Below are 18,933 nucleotides of genomic sequence, written 5' to 3' on the forward strand. Positions count from 1 at the left end.
TGCAGAAATATTGCTATACATTCAGATTTAACGATAGTAGCATGAGAATACGTCCTGCATCCTTTCCAAACGGGCTACTGTCGAAGGGTGAAGTGGGCCACATAGCCTCCTAGAGAAATACTGTTTCTCTTATTTCCTTAATTGAAATCGTCTTTCTCCACTATTGTAGAGCGTACCTGTTGATGGATGACTTCATTTATATAAGAGTTGACTTAGCGGTAATTGGTGACTGTTGGAAGTGACTAATTGAATTTATGGATTGATCTATAGTAGGCCTACTCCATTATAATAGTATTTCGCCTGCGAACCATGTGACCTTGCCGCGGTGGGGAGGCTTGCGTGTCCCAATGAAGCAGATAGCCAAGCCGCAGGTGCAACCACATCGGATGGGTATCTGTTGAGAGACCAGACTAATGAATGGTTCTTCGAAAGGGGGTTAGCAGCCTTTCGGAAGTTGCAAGGGCGGCAGTCTGGATGATAGACTGATATGGCCTTGTAATAATACTCAACATGGCTTAGCTGTGTTGATACTGTTACACGGCTGAAAGCAACGGGAAACTACAGCCGTAACTAACTCTCGAGGACATGCAGCTCTCTCTGTATGAATGATGTACTGATGATGGCTTCCTCCCGGGTAAAATATTACGGAGGTAAACTAGTCCCCCATTCGGATTTCCGGGTGGGGACTACACGAGAGGGGGCGATCATCAGGAAGATGGATACTGACATTCTGCGAGTCGGAGCGTGGAATGTTAGAAGTTTGAATCGTTGTGGTAGATTAGAGAATGTGAAAACGGAGATGGATAAACTAAAGTTAGATGTAGTTGGTATATGACAAGCAGATTAAAGCAAATGTAGGATGCAATAGTTACGTAGAAATGAAAAGGTTGGCACAGGATAGGGTGGAATGGAGCGCTGCAACAAACCATTCTATGGACTGATGACTCAAACAACATATTGTCAAAAATAATGGAAAATCATTGTGACTTAGATGGTAGTAGTGAAAGAACAAATGGAATTGAACTGCCTCAGGATATTTCATTTCTCTTCATACTAAAAACCTCACCTTATCAGGGTCATATTGATCTTAGTTTGATCCTTGGAAGTAAAAATTCTCAACAGTAGAGTATTTCAGTAACATTTCCTCCATACTTGAGGTCTGAGCTGTACAGAAATACGAAGTCAGTTCCGAGTGGCTTAAATTTGAATCACCACTATTGTCGGTGACTGCGTTTTCCCAAGATTTACACCCTCGCCCCAGAAAACGGCTTGTACTAGTCCCATAGTACCTCTCCTAACGTTTCTACAGTTCCCAGCAGACCTCAGGTTAATATCGTTTTTCAGTCATATTTCACATCCAGTGAGAAAATAGGCTTCACTTCCCATTCTTCAAATTGTATTGTCAGGATTATTGGTACAAAACCTTTACTTGTATTAGAAGCTTAGCTTTGGAGATTTTATTTTTAGCTCACAGTATCAATAATTTTATCCAGAATGCCCTGTGTACGACAATTCATCATACTTTACAAACATCATTATCTCACTGAATAGGGCGAAGAATGAATGAGCCAAAAATGTATAAACCGGGCGAGTTGGCCGTGCGTGTAGAGGCGCGCGGCTGTGAGCTTGCATCCCGGAGATAGTAGGTTCGAATCCCACTATCGGCAGCCCTGAAGATGGTTTTCCGTGGTTTCCCATTTTCACACCAGGCAAATGCTGGGGCTGTACCTTAATTAAGGCCACGGCCGCTTCCTTCCAACTCCTAGGCCTTTCCTATCCCATCGTCGCCATAAGACCTATCTGTGTCGGTGCGACGTAAAGCCCGTAGCAAAAAAAAAAAATATGTATAACGCTGAAGGTATTTCTCAGTTTCTCCTGTTAAATAAAAGAGACGACTTCCGGGAATAATTCTTGAGAAAACTTGCGGCAAATGGTTGATATAATCCCCATCATTGTTGGGTAAGAAAAGGATCCACAAACGAAGAAATTATTGTAAAACACAGATCATAAATTGAGATCTACTTCAGTTTAAATCTTACTTGTTTGTAGTGATTTTCATTGGTTTGTTTACTGTTATATAAGAATATATTGTAATTTATTACAATAGATGATAAATAATGCTCAAATCGTGCTGTGATTCATAAACAGTGAAAATACAGTATACCTGAAATGAGATTTCTAAGCCGATAAAAGTATGCTGGTATGCATTACGAAATTTATCGACTATGAATATTTATGTATGCGTTGTATGCAGTTTCCCGTTCATCATCCGCGTTTATTCCTGACCTTCTCAATAGCGCGCCACATGGAGAGCCTTCGAGGTCGCAACATTATAGTCTATTCTTTTCCTTACGTTACTCAGTGGGGCAGCCTTCACTTCTTCCACGCAGTAATTAGCCTACCTTTACTTCCAGTCTTCAGCATGGGTTTATGTACGGAATGACCTATTTTGATAATGCTTGTGGAACATTTTACTGCTACTCAGGTAGGTGTAAGCGAATTCATCAGTCAATTGATGAGTAAATTAAATCAATAATTAATAAACCATCTATTGATCGATTGTTCAATCCGCAAGGGAAATTCGCTGCTTATTAAAGGATCTTTTTCATTTTCCCATTCTGATAGTCACTCACCTTTTACCACAACCAAATTTTCATACTCACCGGGCGAGTTGGCCGTGCGCGTAGAGGCGCGCGGCTGTAGGTTCGAATCCCACTATCGGCAGCCCTGAAAATGGTTTTCCGTGGTTTCCCATTTTCACGCCAGACAAATGCTGGGGCTGTACCTTAATTAAGGCCACGGCCGCTTCCTTCCAACTCCTAGGCCTTTCCTATCCCATCGTCGCCATAAGACCTATCTGTGTCGTGCGACGTAAAGCCCCTTAGCAAAAAAAAATTTCATGTTCTTACAGAAACATACCTCTTTTTCACATTTTCATCCCTAGGACATCCATTCGAGCCGACCCCCCCGGTCTAGGGGTAGCGCACCTGCCTTTTATCAGGAGCCCCTACGTTCGATTACCGGTCAGGTCAAGTGGATCTGACGGTTGCTTTGACTTCCAGTTAGCCTACATGAGAACAATTTAGGAGCTTTCTTACGATGAAAGAGCGGCCACGGTCTAAAAAGCCAAGAATACGGCTCACCACGCGTCGCCTCATAAACTGTCATCGGGATGAGCAGCGGTCGATTGGTAGGCCAAAGTCCAACAGGGTTGTGGTGCCATGTGGGCCGTGGAACATCCATTCTAGTGTTCAAGAAGTCCTTTTCCATGATAGTTTACCTTATTCATCCCCAACGTGATAACATCAGGCATTCAAGCTTGGTTCCTCACATATCAGATGCCATATCATATGACATGGTTTTCACGGCCGGATGCCCTTCCTCATGCCAGTTGAGGAGCTAATGAAGATGAAATGAATGATTGCGAATGAAATTGGGTAAGGAGATGGAAGGATCGGCTGTGGCCTATGAATAGGAATTGTCCCGGCATTCGCCTGGAAGTGAAAATGGGAAGCCACAAACAACCATTCTTAGGACAGCCGACTGTGGGGTTCGAACCAACGTTATTTCTGAATGCAGAGCTTGTGTCCAGAGCCGTAGATCGGTGCTCAAAAGAAAAAATGAATGAGCGCATGACATTATATTCCTCGCATTTAATATTTTATCAAACTTAATTTTAATTATTAAAAATATAATTCATCTCCGTGTGGATGCAAACACTGTGGATACCCAAAACAAACGTACTGTATCTATATATTCAGTTGTTTCTGAGAAAAGTATACCTGCTCGGAACTTACACAATACCATTTCCCCCTCTCAAATAAGTTCACATCACCTTTCCTTTGATAGGTAACATTTTCGTTGCTCAACCAAGACCCTGAATGCTCTTCATTAATCCTACTCATCAGAAACCTGCGGCGACCTTGGCCCCAAAATAAGTGGAACCTTGGAAATAACTGCTGCATGATACACTGTATTTCCAAATGCCCCTCTTACTGAGGTCACTGGATTAGAATTTGAAGTGAATGCCACTTATCGTCATTCCAAGTATAGCATTCTAGTGATTCTGTTTCAGTTAACTCGCATGTGTTTAGCCACACGTTCCCACGCTGTCGTTCAGACGGCTACTAAGAGGAAAGCTTCAAAGTTTAAAGATATCTCATTCCCAGTCAACCTTTCTCAGTCTCAGTGAAAGTTGTCATCTGCACCATTCCATTGTCGAGAACACACACTCCACGTTTCTTTAATTAAAGTTATGAGAATCTTTCTTATAGTTTCATACATTTAAGACTAGAGTTAGATAACGAATCCTACACGAACTTAATTTTGCAATACTGAATGATGTTCTTACTTTCATACAGAATTGATGGTAACATCACCTTGTAGTCTTTAGTTAACTCGTTCCCTTTGTGCTCAACAATCCAATTTGAAATATTTTGGAGTATAAAGACAAACAGAAAAATAAACGTTACTAGAATCTTCTATGAAAATATTATTTGTGACTGTTGGTACGTATCGTCGAAAGGATGTGTTGCGTCTCGTGTTAAGGATTGTGACATTTATATTTGAGAAAGTTACGATCCATTTATGAAGATTCGAAAGAATGAAACTACGCAAATATAATCTGTGGATAACAGCCGGTCAAATTTGACATGAACACCTATTTTTTAAATTTACTATTTACTTTAAGTCGCACCGTGACGATGGGATAGGAAAGGGCTGGGAGTGGGAACGATGCGACTGTGGCCTTAATTAAGGGGGGAGACCTAGCTTAACACAGGGAAAATAGGCCAATATTAATTCGATTGTTACATAGACTATGCTACAAACGTAGTTGACAAATGCTGCACATAACCCAGTATTGGCATGCTTCAGAGCAATCAGAAGCAACTTCAGTAATGTCAAAATTCTAATTACAACATTTCAAATTAAAATTTTCAAAATGTCCCATCTTTTTAACTGTTTTCTTTATAACTCCCTTACTGTTTCACGGATAATTATGAATTTTTCAGAGTTTCCTCCCATAGTGTTGTACTACAATCTGTACCTCTTTCAGATCAATGGGATTGAAATTCGATTTTATATAACATATTTATTTACAAAAATATTAATATTTTCTGGTGCTCGGAAGAAAAACCCAACAAAAAATCCGAATTACAGTCTATGTTAATGATTGAGGTTCATTTTGTAGCTGGAGGTTTGATGCACACTTTAAAAAAGGAAAAGTACGAAAATTCTTATAAACTTGGAATTTATAAGGGAAACAGTGATATATTGTTACAAAGATGGGAAATTTTGAAAATTTTATTTTAAAATATTTAAATTATTAAAATTATTATATTATTATTATTAAAATGCCAGGAAGCATGCCAACACTGGGATATGTGCAGGAATTGTCAACAACAATTGTAGCATATTTAACAATCGAATGAATATTAACCTTCTTTTTTCCTTTGTTAAGCTGGGTCTCCCAGCCCCAGTATTTGCCTAGTGTTAAAATAGGAAACCACAGCTGCCGACAGTGAGTTCGAACCCACTATCTCCCGAATGTAAGCTGATTGCTACGTGACTCAAACACCTTCGGGAGTTTATGCAGTGAAGACATTTTCACACTGCGAGATGCTCCAAATGATGATGAGACTCGTAATAAGATGCCCAATACAGGGTGAGTTGATCGTGCGGTTAGAGTCGCGCGGCTGTGTGCTTGCACCCGGGAGATAGTGGGTTCGAATCCCACTGTCGGTAGCCCTGAAGATGGTTTTCCGTCGTTTCCAATTTTCACACCAGGCAAATGCTGGGGCTGTACCTTAATTAAGGCCACGGCCGCTTCCTTCCCATTCCTAGGCCTCTCCTGTCCCATCGTCGCCATAAGACCTATCTGTGTCGATGCGACGTAAAGCCCCTAGCAAAAAAAAAAGATGCCCACTATATGATATAGAAAAATGTTTTTAACAGAAGAAAAAATAGGAAATTAGAACTTTGTAGAAACGTATCTGCGAAATCAGGAGAATTAGCCTGTTCCAATTTTATTAAACCTTTAGTGACCCAGAACCTATGTATGATAGCATGTTGAGTTTAATACCATACCATGAACTGTGTCTTGTAATGTCTTTGACATAAAGCAAGAGAAACGCTGTAGCATTTCTAAAAATGAACGTCACCTTACGTTGACATTAAGTAGCTGTTTTACTGTGGCTTTAAATAGGCATCCAATATATTGCATACGGTCGTGACACTATTCGCATAATAATTATTCTTATATTAATAAAAGTATGATCTTCTATTAGTATTTTGTTTTGACACCTCGGTTATAACTTGCGCGTCTATTGAGACGTTCCATTTCCTCTAACACATATTACTTCGGTTGGAACCTCCACCTCTTTGCAGGCAGAATAAAATGTCTCAGAGTTTATCCCAAACGTACGCAAGTCGACATGAAGGAGAATGGTGAACTATGGATTTAGGCCGTACTCGTATTCGATCTTAGTCAAGAGAAGCAAGTTCACTAAGCACTCGCGTATTTGTGTCAACACATTTTTCATATCTAAACCCCAAACCAAACCCCATAGCACTACACCTCTTGAAGGGCCTTGGCCTGTCCAGCGACCGATGCTGAGCCCGAAGGCCTGCAGATTACGAGGGGTCGTGTGGTCAGCACGATGCATCCTCTCGGCCGTTATTCTGGGCTTTCGAGACCGGGGCCGCTATCTCACCGTCAGATAGCTCCTCAATTCTAATCACGTAGGCTGAGTGGACCTCGAACCAGGCCTCAGGTCGAGAGAAAAATCCCTGACCTGGCCGGGAATCGAGCCCGGGGTCTCCAGGCGAAAAGCAGGCACGCTACCCCTAAACCACGGGGCCGGCACATATTTTTCATATCTGCAAGTGCAAATAAGAGCGAAGTTTCAAGGCAGTGGAGCGGTGCTTCTGCTGCCGGTTTCGAATCGGCTTTGGGTATGGTTGTCTGTTAAATTTAATGATACGTTCATAAAATCAGTTTCTCCCTGATCAGTAATATAAACTAGAGCTGATATATTGTCTTACAAGACTGAAAGTCAAAAACGTAAAATTAAAAAATGGATTGTCTTTTTAAGTTTACCGTTGCGTTACTACAGCCAAGACAAAATATTTCGGTATCTTAACCAATAGAAATGTAGCTCAGTGATCAGAGAAATTTTCCATACTGGATTGTGCCGAGCAATTTTATCACTGCACGTAACATCTTCTCAGTGTTCAATACGACTAGAAGATGAAAGGTCTTGTGGGAAATATATTAAAGTTTCTGGCTCTTTTTCTGCTCTCTAGAGTAAGATCCAGTGTGCTTCTGATTTTATATCGTTGGATATATTTCTTTGATTCCTTACTATCTCGCTGGCATAATATATACTGATTTGCAGTATATTAATGATAATAAAAAAGAGAAATTGGATTCGACTCAGATTTCTCACCCTTGATCTCTAGGTACACGTCATCTTACGTCGGTATCGGTTAGGCTAAGGGAAGAAAGTTAAGGGGAAGAGGGACTTCACTTCCTGTTGAGCTATCTACATTAGCGTTGAGCTCAGGAATTCGTTCCCCAGTGAATCACAGCTACGGAATGTGCTTTACCAACCTCCGCAAAGATTTTCCCAGGAAATAACTGCCTTTTCACTGATAATGAGGTAACATTTCGAATTCACTTTTGTTGTATGGATTTCAGGTTTTCATCTTCGTTTCAATAATTGGAAATGGCGTATGAAAAGCCATAAGGGATACGCATCTCTCTCAAATACGAAGGATAGATGCAAAGGAAAAATTAAGAAACGGGGTGTCGTGCAGCAAACCTAACAACTGCTAAAATTTTACAGTGAGGCACTGGTTAAAGATTCCTGCCTGTACACAGCATCAAGGCTCAGTTATCTCAGAATGTCGCTCAGAGTACAGGCAATTTTCAGTTGTGCACGGAGTCAGAGATTTGAACCAAGGACGGAAACTTCGGTATAAATTTTAGGAGCAGAATTTGCTAGAAATACGTTGTTAATTAGGAAACGATATCGTCTTCTACACAAGGTGTATTTGTGCATGTCCTTCTTTCTAAAGAGTGTATAAATGGTTTTCGTCAAAGGCTGTGGATGCCTTTAATCAGCTAGTTTCCTTTTGCATATGTTTCACCAAACTTGCCCTCTGTTTGAGGAATTAGTCCATTAGTGCATTTCCAGTGAAGACAAATACCGTACAAAAATTATAATAGATGGAAATACGACCGGCACTAATATCTGACAATATAAAAATAACACATAAATAGAACTAGGAAAGAGAAACCATTAACATTTTATAAATTGATGTCCATTCCAACTTGTGTTTACGGAAGTAAAACTTGAATTCTCAGAAACCAGGATAATAGCTCGATAACTGTTGCTGAAATGACCTTAAGATCAGTCAAAGGTTGCACTAGGCTTGATGGTTTCCAAAACAAGGAAGTACTGTCTTTAATACTTCTTATGGATTTGAATCAGACGTTTTTAGGACGGATATTTCAAGACTTTTGAAAATGGCCTACAACTAACATCCTAGAGGCAATAGAGATGTTGGCTGTCCTAGGAAAAGACTGTAGGCTACTAGTAATTGTGAAGTCAGTATAGACCAATTTCCTAGTCCTTAAATGATGACCATGAATTTGCTCGAAATAAGTATGCAGAACGCATGTAAGCTCAACCCTTTCCCTGACAATGTCCTCGTAAATTTGCCCGCGTAATCAGTACAACTTTCTCCTACAGGCGTTGCATCATCCTCGTGTTCCTCCGAAGTTGTCCTTGACTCTACACTATCATTTTTGCATCATATATAATTTATTAACAGAAAATTGTCATAGTGAGTGCATAAAACAAGAGAGTTTTTGTAGCATTACTGTTATTATAGTTTCCTAACTAGCAGGACAAAGATTAGCTATTCGGAAGAAGCAGATTATTAGGAAAATGGAAGCTTGTTGCTATGCTAAATTTACATCTAAAGTTAAACCTTCATGCAAAGTCTAGTTCCTGTACGTTGGGAGTTTGAAGCTTCTGGTTAAATAACAAAATCACAGACCGTCACTGAGTCGCAAGTTTAATTGCGGTAGAGGACCACTTCCGTCACATACCACCTCTAACAGCACATAGTCTCTAAAAGCACTGATAAAGTTCAAGAATACATGGCTTCCAGGGATCTCACAGTATCCAGTGTTTCTTTACAGTTAAAGTGATGTAATTACTAAACTCCGGGAGGAATATTTTTGTAATATTATGTTATCGTGACTAACGTTTGAGTTGTGTTAAATTCTTAAGCTTTGATTTCTCGTGCAGAAATAAATTAACTTTATATGTTGTAAGGGTCGCCATATTTCACGGTTTTCGTGGAAAATCCGTGATTTTGTTGAGTTAGAAGAAGTTGTGTGTTAATTTGTATATTATGATGCTGGATTTAGAATTTAAAAACTAGTATTAATTCTTGTAATATTTTCCTTCCATGGAATTACTTGTGGTGCTCTTGTTTTTGTAGTAGTATTGCTTGTTGTACTTTTGTTGTTGTTGGGTGATTATGTTTTTACCTTACTTTATTGTGACACTACTGTAAGTGTTCATTGCCACCGAGATATTTCCCCATTGCGATGTCTTTGTTAATAATTTAAAAAAACATCCCGCCCCAAAATAATGAATTCCGCTATATTGAATTCTAGTCATTTAGAAGGTTTTAAAGTCAACTTCGGGTAATTTAAATTTGCCGCCAGATATCTAAAAGTCACGAACAGAGTTATATATTTGATCATGAAGGTATACTATAACGATATTTGGGTACCCAGTCATCTTTGGTGATATGCGATAGTCAATACGGTTAACTGTCGTAATTTTTTGTTTGAGACCGCATTCTTTGAGTCGGCAGCTTGAGCATTCCTTTGGGTACAGGATGTAAGTGGGAATATATTTTGTTAAACGCCTGTGACATATGCCCAACAGCATTTTGAACTGCTCAGAATTATAGGTTATTATGTCTTTATTCCTGGGCGTAATGCGCATGAAGATACGGTGTTTCCCTTATGTCTGACCAATGGGCAGAAGAGAGGAACAGGCTAACATTAACATCTGTAAATGTAATGCTGCAAGAGCAATACAACATAAAACATGTACGTTTTAGTTTAATTGGCTCATTTGAAATCAAGCTAAGCTCCTTAACCCTCAAGCACACGCGCCAAATCTTAGGACGCAGACACACGCGTCGGGGTGCTTTCCACCCCACATATCATTGTATTGTAAAATACGAATTACTGTATTAATTGGAGATTTTAAGATAGATTATGTACGAATGACTCTTTCTGCAGGGATCCAGCCAGAAATGTACAAGAGCGGGGAGAGCACAGAAAAGGTATTTGTACACTTCACTAAGAAATAAAACGACCTGGGGTGGATTCCACCCCATACGCGTGTGTTTGAGGGTTAATAAGTACAGTGAAACCCACCCTTAAGACCATCCCTATTACCGATCGACTTTTCCAAGAACATATTTAAAACCCCATAACGTCAATGTACTATTTACTTCTGTTTAAAGACCATTTCTCTTTCTAACGAACAACTAGTCATTTTCTTGATGTGACATATCTACTGCATACAATATACAGTAGTATTTATCTAGAAGTGAAATGACGTCTACCTACCTGCCTTACATTGGGTGTACTTATTAAGAGACCACCCTTCTAACAGACCATCTTTTCGTGGAACCATCGCTGGTCGCTTAATACGGGTTTTACCGAGCTTGATTGCTGCATTCGCTTAAGTGCGGCCAGTATCCAGTATTCGGGAGATAGTAGGTTCGAACCCCACTGTCGGCAGCCCTGAAAATGGTTTTCCGTGGTTTCCCATTTTCACACCAGGAAAATGCTGGGGCTGTAGCTTAATTAAGGCCACGGCCGCTTCCTTCCCACTCCTATCCCTTTCTCGTCCCATCGTCGCCATAAGACCTATCTGTGTCGGTGCGACGTAAAGCAATTAGCCAAATACGGAGTTTACCGCACACTTATTTTTTAGTAATAAATGAAGTTGATAAAAAAATGCTAATTTTATTTTCTTGTGATAATTGCTTTCTTATATCGGCCTTACTCATGGGTAAATTATGTATTGGTTTTGGACGTTTGGACTGTGTCAACACTAGTTATAATGTAAAATTAATTCTGTTCATTAGTACTGTACATATCAGTTGATTGAATGTCGGACAATGTTTGAAACTATAGTTTTTTTTCCCCTTTCAGATGTCAAGAATTGACTAGCCTATGATTGAAATGCAATGAAAATGCACTATCTGCATTACTTATTCCTGTTTTCAAACGTCGCCACTCTAATGTAGGGGTTAGATTCCCCCCCCCCCCCCATTTTGTTCGAGATAAGTTCCCAGCTCTGCTAAGAATTTGCAGGTCTGGAAACGGGTGCTCTTATCCCCTGTGGACAACTAAAAGTGAAAGGAATAAAAATCTCACTTTTGACCATCGTATAAATGGTTTACAAGGCTTTCTTCTCAATCTAAGTACGATTTAATTATACATACACAAAACGAATATAAACATTACGGCCACACAGGATATCAGACGGACTTTCCACGTACTTCCTACACAGTGTCTGTTAATTGTGATATCATGAACCTCTTAAATGAAACAACAAGATAAATTTAGTACCCTAGTTAGCTAAGGAAATGCTAGATCCGTGCAAGAAAATTCCGATCACCGCGCCACTGAGGCTTAGAATTATCTATTTCGACCTTATTTTGTGATGAATATGAGTAAAGTAAAGAATTCATGAAACTGGTCACATTCCTATGGAGCTCCATTACTCAAGAACTTAGTTGATATGGGAATCGTGTAAAGAGAATAAGAGCCTAGTAGAACTTGGTTCAGTTGAATTTTCCCCATTCTAAGAATAGTTTTATATAAAATCATACAGTTGTCCGAACGATTCTTAGAATTAAAAGGAATTAGTAATGCATGAATCAATTAATTCAATACAGTGGAGTCCTGAATAAAGATACATAACATTGGAATTTATTTAGAAGATACGGAACAACAGTGACCTATAATTACGAGTTTGCATCTCCTAGATTCACAACGACTATCGAAAAATTCAAAATGCTAATGTGCTCTTGACTAATATATTCAAAGTTTAATGAAAAGAAAATCCTCTTTTCTCAATTGCAGTTATGTACTGTATTATAATAAATAATACACTATATTGTAACGTATACGGGGATGGTAAATAAACATACACTGGTCGCATTTACTGTAGGATTTATTAAATAACTTCTAATTTCTTAGACAACTACACAGTTACACCAGTTCGCGCTTTCTCTGCTCTCTCCGTTCAGTCACCCTACTTGTTCACACTATCGCTTACAACAAATACTATCACATTACACACTCTTCCACAACTGTCACTTATAGGCTATGAGTCAGTTCCAGAATTATTCTCGCTGTACGCTATCACAGCGACTTGGTTCACACCCCGCGCACAACACAGTCTTGCAATCTTGTGTTTTGTATATTGTCCGTACACTCACAGTAGACTTTGTTCGCTGTCCCTTTTCGACTTCTCTCACGCTGATTCAGAGGCATACACGTTCACTCACAGCAGCTAGAAACGGAAGACTGCAATTCTCGACAACATACAGAACAGAACGCACAGTCACTTTACGGACAGGACTATACTTGTTACACCGCGTTTGTCAACTGCACACATAGCAGTGAAAACACTTAGCCGTTACTGCCCATTGAGTGACCCAGTGTTCCACAGCAGCACTCACTCAACGGCACTAACTCGCTGACTGAACACAAACTGACAGAACTCAACCAATCGAGCTCGTCCGTCCTGCCGTAAATATGTAGACCAGCCCTTGCAGCTACTTTGCGAAAGGAGAAGACCCTACATCCCTTTCGAATCCGAATGCTTTGGGTTCATTTTCCAGGTCTTTCTCCCTTCGTCGAGAGGCCTCCAGTGAGGTAACAGAGTGGTTCCAGAGAGGGCTGGCCTTGCGCACTTGGCTCGTTCCTGATTGGTTACTGAGCGGCCAGCGGCGGGGCCCTAACTTGATGACGTCATTCATGGTCGGGGCCAGGCCAAATTGGTCCTCCCAAGGCCTTACAATACAATGACGGAAACCGCTACAATATTAAACTAGACCTCGCTATGATATGTGCCTAGTGATGAAGATCACACTTGTTTGCCACACTGCATCACATTTACGGTATATTCTTTTAACATCTTCAATCAGTAACTTTGTAGAGAAATGCTCCGCATTGCATCAGCTATGTCATTTTAATGAGATTTTTTATATATAGTAATATCCTGAATGTAAATACCAAAGTGTTCATTTTATAACAACTATTTCTTAAACAAATGTCTGTTGAACTTATGTTTTGAATATAAAATAGAGTTCAGAAATCTTTAAAAGTAAAATTGTCTCTCTTCTTGTTGCAGGGTTCGTCATCTTCGTATCGTTGGTGTTCGTCTTGCTCGGTGCAATAATCTTCATATTTTTCTCACAATGGGTCAATCTCTACATCAATAGCGTAAGTATTGCATTTCCCCTTACCTTAATATATCCAATATAATTTTAGTGAAATAAGTTTTAGTACCAAGTTTAACAAATCGGATCCAACGAAGACATGGTTTGAAATATAACCTGTTTAGGTCTCATTGTGAGGAAAGAGGTTTCCTTCTTCTTATTCAAAGTGGACCCTTTGCTCTGGAATTGATTATTGGTCTTATTTCTTAGGAATTCCAAATTATTAGTGCCAAAATATATTTTACAGTAGGAGAAGGATGTCTATACTAGTGCCAACAATAATCCTGATACGTATAAATAGTCAGCAATCCAAATGTAAATTCCGAAATAGTTTTTCTTAGCCAAATAACAATAAATAACTCTCAAACTATCCATACCCTTATGTCATAAAAATACTAAAATATGACGCTAAATCTTGGAAATATGATGTGATATTGACCAAAATGTGCCTAGAAGACCAGAAGCAAATTGGTCCCATCTCTTTCTTTTGTATTTTCTATTTTGAATCTTACTGCTCACGAAACCCGTCCATTTGCCTGGTGTGAAAATGCGAAGATACAAAAACCATCTTCAGGACTGTCGACAGTGGGATTTGAACCCACTATCTCTCGAATACAAGCTCACAGTTACGCGACCCTAACCACACGGCCATCTCCCTCGGTGCTATGATAGTATGAATGTGACTGAGATACTGAACGATGCTAGTAACTCCATACCTTATGCAGCCAGTCACTGTTATGAATGGTGTGATAGTAGTCGCTCGTAGGGTCAATTGGTGTGCTTGGAAGGCTGATGCGTAGTAACTGCGGATATGCTGTGTATGCAAATGCATATTTTTCTTGCTCCTATGCAGAGGTCTGAAAACGGTCAGGCAGAACATTGTTCAATGTAACTAGCTGAATTGCGAGAATTAATAGTGGATATATATCTATATCCTGTTTTTCAGTCTGTCTCACATTAGAAACGTGTAGTACTGTTTATAATTTTTTCGGCCGTGGAGTAGTGACGAACAAGTAGACAATACCCAGGCTCGACCTTCTGATTCGGCTGAAATACCAGACTCTTCTTGCCAATGTATGCCAACCGTTCTCAAAAATGGCAATACAGTAGCGTTTTAATCCATGTTTTACTGTGTGGCACGTGGGTACTTTTAGTTAAAGAAGGGGATAGAGTGAAGTCTTATTTTTATCCAGATTTTATTGTCTAGACTTTTCATGAATATTGTGCATGTTTAACCGATTCTGAAGAACATTCACACTAACATTACCATATCCTTGCCAACGTGGACATTATTGGAGATACAAATTCCTTGAATGGACCGGTAACCATGCTCTCGTTCGAAGAAAAATGCTACTGGAGAACACAGCAGGTGTCACTTCTTATCTACACTTATGAGTATTCACTAATTGGCATGGAGTCAATGGAGGTAAACCAGCAGATAACTAGTTCTTGGATTAATCGTGACATTGTGATTAGGAAATAGAATGTGAACCTTTCTTTGAAAAGTGGCGGTGAGTATGCAGTGAAATAATTTGCTGGACCCAATTTTGAGGTCAGAGTTTGACAGAGCTGTGAGCGATCTAAATAGGAACAAGGCACCTGGAATTGATGACATTCCCTCTGCATTACTGACTGCCTTAGGAGAAACCAGCATGGCAAGGCTATTCCATTTAGTGTGAAGACAGGAGAAGTCCCATCCGATTGTCGGCAGAATGTTGTTCTACCTATTCCCAAGAAAGCCGGTGCTGACAGGTGTGAAAAGTATCGCACCATTAGTTTAGTATCTCATGACTGCAAAATTTTAACACGTATTATTTACAGAAGAATGGAGAAACAAGTTGAAGCTGAGTTGGGAGAAGATCAATTTGGCTTCAGAAGAAATGTAGGAACACGTGAAGCAATCCTGACTTTACGTCTGATCTTAGAGGATCGAATCAAGAAGGACAAGCCCACGTACATGGCATTCGTAGATCTAGAAAAGGCATTCGATAATGTTGATTTGACCAAGCTATTTAAGATTCTGAAGGTGATTGGGATCAGATACCGAGAACGAAGAATTATCTACAATCTATCTAAAAATCAGTCTGCAGTGATAAGAACCGAGGGCTTTGAAAAAGAAGCATCAATCCAGAAATGAGTGAGGGAAGGCTGCAGCTTGCCCCCCCCCCCCTTCTTTTCAATGTTTACATAGAACAGGCAGTAAAGGAAATCAAAGAGGAATTTGGAAAGGGAATCACAATCCAAGGAGAGGAAATCAAAACCTTGAGATTTGCCAATGATATTGTTATTTTATCTGAGACTGCAGAAGATCTCGAGAAGCTGCAGAATGGTATGGACGAAGTCTTGGGTAAGGAGTACAAGATGAAAATAAATAAGCCCAAAACAAAAGTAATGGAGTGCAGTCGAACGAAGGCAGGTGATGCAGCAAATATTAAATTAGGACATGAAGTCTTAAAGGAAGTAGATGAATATTGTTACTTGGGTAGTAAAATAACTAACGATGGCAGAAGTAAGGAGGACTTACAATGCAGATTAGCACAAGCAAGGAAGAGCTTTCTTAAGAAAAGAAATTTGCTCACTTCAAATATTGATATAGGAATTAGAAGATGTTTTTAAAGACTTTCGTGTGGAGCGTGGCATTGTATGGAAGTGAAACATGGACGATAACTAGCTCAGAACGAAAGAGAATAGAAGCTTTTGAAATGTGGTGTTACAGAAGAATGCTGAAGGTGAGATGGATAGATCGAATCACAAATGAAGGGATACTGAATCGAATTGGCGAGAGGACATCGATTTGGCTAAATTTGACGAGAAGAAGAGATAGAATGATAGGACACATCTTAAGACACCCAGAACTTGTTCAGTTGGTTTTTTGAAGGAAGTGTAGGTGGTAAGAACGGTAGGGGTAGACCAAGGTATGAATATGACAAGCAGATTGGAGCAGATATAGGATGCAATAGTTACGTAGAAATGAAAAGGTTAGCACAGGATAGGGTGGCATGGAAGGCTGCATCAAACCAGTCTGTGGCCTGATGACTCAAACACACATAATGCTACGCTGATCAGGTTTGAAGTTTCCCTACCGATACCCCAGAGGGACGTATAGTATTTATAGCTTCGTTAAGAGTGGCCTAATGATCTGAAGTAAGGCTAATGAGCTGCAGAAAGTGACTTTAAATGGTTTTCTGATTAGCAAACGTCTGACTCGGAACCAAGACGACTTTCTTTCCAAGAATGACAAACTTTCATCCCCTCCCTGTTTAATGAGAGGGCAATTCAATGGAACCAAATGTATGGGGTGGAGAGTCATTCAGTCTCGTCACACTGTCTCCTGTTTTTCAGCCTGTCTCAAATTAGAAATGTGCAATACTGTTTATCATTCTTTTTGGCCGTGGAGTAGTGACAAACAAGTAGACAATACCCAGGCTCGACCTTCTGATTCGGCTGACATACCAGACTCTTATTGTCAGTGAATGCCAACCGTTCTCAAAAGTGGCAACACAGTAGCGTTTTAATCCATGTTTTACTGTGTGGCACGTGGGTTTGTTTAGTTAAAGAAGGGGATAGGGAGAATTTGTCTTGTTTTGAGCCAGATTTTATTGTACAGCTCACTTGCTCTTCATTCAGTAAGCAGTACATTCAAACAAAACTGGTGTTACTGTATCTCACAAGACAGTGTACATAGTTTTTATATTTGAAGTGCTAATATCCGTATGATTGTTAGACGTCGGACCAACTTAGTGCTTTCGCAAATCTGATATTTTAAACAGAGACAGTGCCGAAAGAAGAGTGTGGTAGAAATTATCTTCTGTCCGCCTCTGTGGTGTAGTGGTTACTGTGATTAGCTGCCACCCCCCCCCCCGGAGGCCGGGGTTCGATTCCAGGCTCTGCCACGAAATTTGAAAAGAAGTACGAGGGCTGGAACGGGGTCTACTCAGCCTCGGGAAGTCAACTGAGTAGAGGTGGATTCTATTCCCACCTCAGCCATCCTCGAAGTGGTTTTACGTGGTTTCCCACTTCTCCTACAGTCAAATGTCGGGATTGTGCCTAACTTAAGGCAACGGCCGTTTCCTTCCCTCTTCCTTGTCTATCCCTTCCAATCTTTCCATCCCCCTACTAGGCCCCTGTTCAGCATAGCAGGTGAGGCCGCCCGGGCGAGGTATTGGTCCTCCTCCCTATTTGTATTCTCCGACCCAATGTCTCACGTTCCAGGACACTGCTCTTGAGGTGGTAGAAGTGGAATCCCTCACTGAGTCCGAGGGAGAAACTAACCCCGGAGGGTAATGAAGAAGGAAAGAAAGAAAGAAGAACTTTTCTTCTAAGACCCTAGACTGAAGGTGATACAGTTGACTGAAGGTGATGCAGATTACACTAAAGACGGTTAAATATATTTATGTGAAGTCTGTGCAAAACAGGTTCCATGCGAAAAATATGTTTCAGCTCATGCAGTGTTTTAATGCCATGGTCACATATATGCTAAGCGAGTGGTTGCAAGTAACAAGAAACAAACTTTATGGACAGAGGAATGGCCATCTTCTCCAGGACGGAACTAGCTTACAGCTGATCTTTGCCACATCATGACTGCGGTGAATTTCGGGAATAAATTGAACAACCCTCGTTTTCAAGCCTTTCCGTAAAATTACTTCAACTGAATTGTTCCTCAAGAATTTTTTACTCTTGCCGGGCTGAGTGGCTCAGACGGTTCAGGCTCTAGTCTTCTGACCCCAACTTAGCAAGCTCGATCCTGGCTCAGTCCGGTGGTATTTGAAGGTGCTCAAATACGTCAGCCTCGTGTCAGTAAATTTATTGGCACGTACAAGAACTCCTGTGTGATTAAATTCCGGCACCTCGGAGTCTCCCAAAACCATAAAAGTAGTTAGTGGGACGTAAAGCCAGTAACATTATTATTATTATTATTATTATTATTATTATTATTATTACCATTAGGTTCTTTTAGGGACAACGAGACAATTTCAATGCTTCATCCATTGTTGTTCCTTCTTCCTCCTCCAATATTCCTTCATCTGTTCATTATGCCTCCTTTTCCTCACCTCGGACCATTTTGAGCCTGTTTTCTTTCCCTCCCGACCTTGGAATCCTTCCATTTTAACACTTTTTTTCTAAAAATCTCTCTCTCTCTCTCTCTCTCTCTCTCTCTCTCTCTCTCTCTCTCTCTCTCTCTCTGTTGTCATCCATTCTGTATAAATGCCAAAAATATCAATTTCATCTTCCTTATTATATCTATTACCTATGTTTTCTATGTTCCGGTATATTTCATCATTTTTTTCAAATGCTATTTGTTCGGGGCGTCGACCCATGTGGATATTTTGCCCCTACTGGCACCATATTGTATGAACCTGCGTGTAATTGGAATGG

The 18,933-nt window shown here is 40.1% G+C and overlaps 1 protein-coding gene across 3 annotated transcripts in view; it reads left to right on the forward strand.

Annotated features, from left to right (window-relative positions):
* The window catches only part of emp (epithelial membrane protein), a 577,758-nt gene that overhangs the window by 416,441 nt on the left and 142,384 nt on the right, over positions 1 to 18,933 (forward strand). For all 3 annotated transcript variants that reach the window (XM_068230210.1, XM_068230203.1, XM_068230205.1), the window contains exon 3: positions 13,470 to 13,561. In XM_068230210.1, the coding sequence (XP_068086311.1) occupies positions 13,470 to 13,561 (92 nt within the window). The remainder of the gene's footprint in view (positions 1 to 13,469; positions 13,562 to 18,933) is intronic.

Source organism: Anabrus simplex, chromosome 1 (assembly GCF_040414725.1).
Source record: "Anabrus simplex isolate iqAnaSimp1 chromosome 1, ASM4041472v1, whole genome shotgun sequence".
Taxonomy (NCBI): Eukaryota; Metazoa; Arthropoda; class Insecta; order Orthoptera; family Tettigoniidae; genus Anabrus; species Anabrus simplex.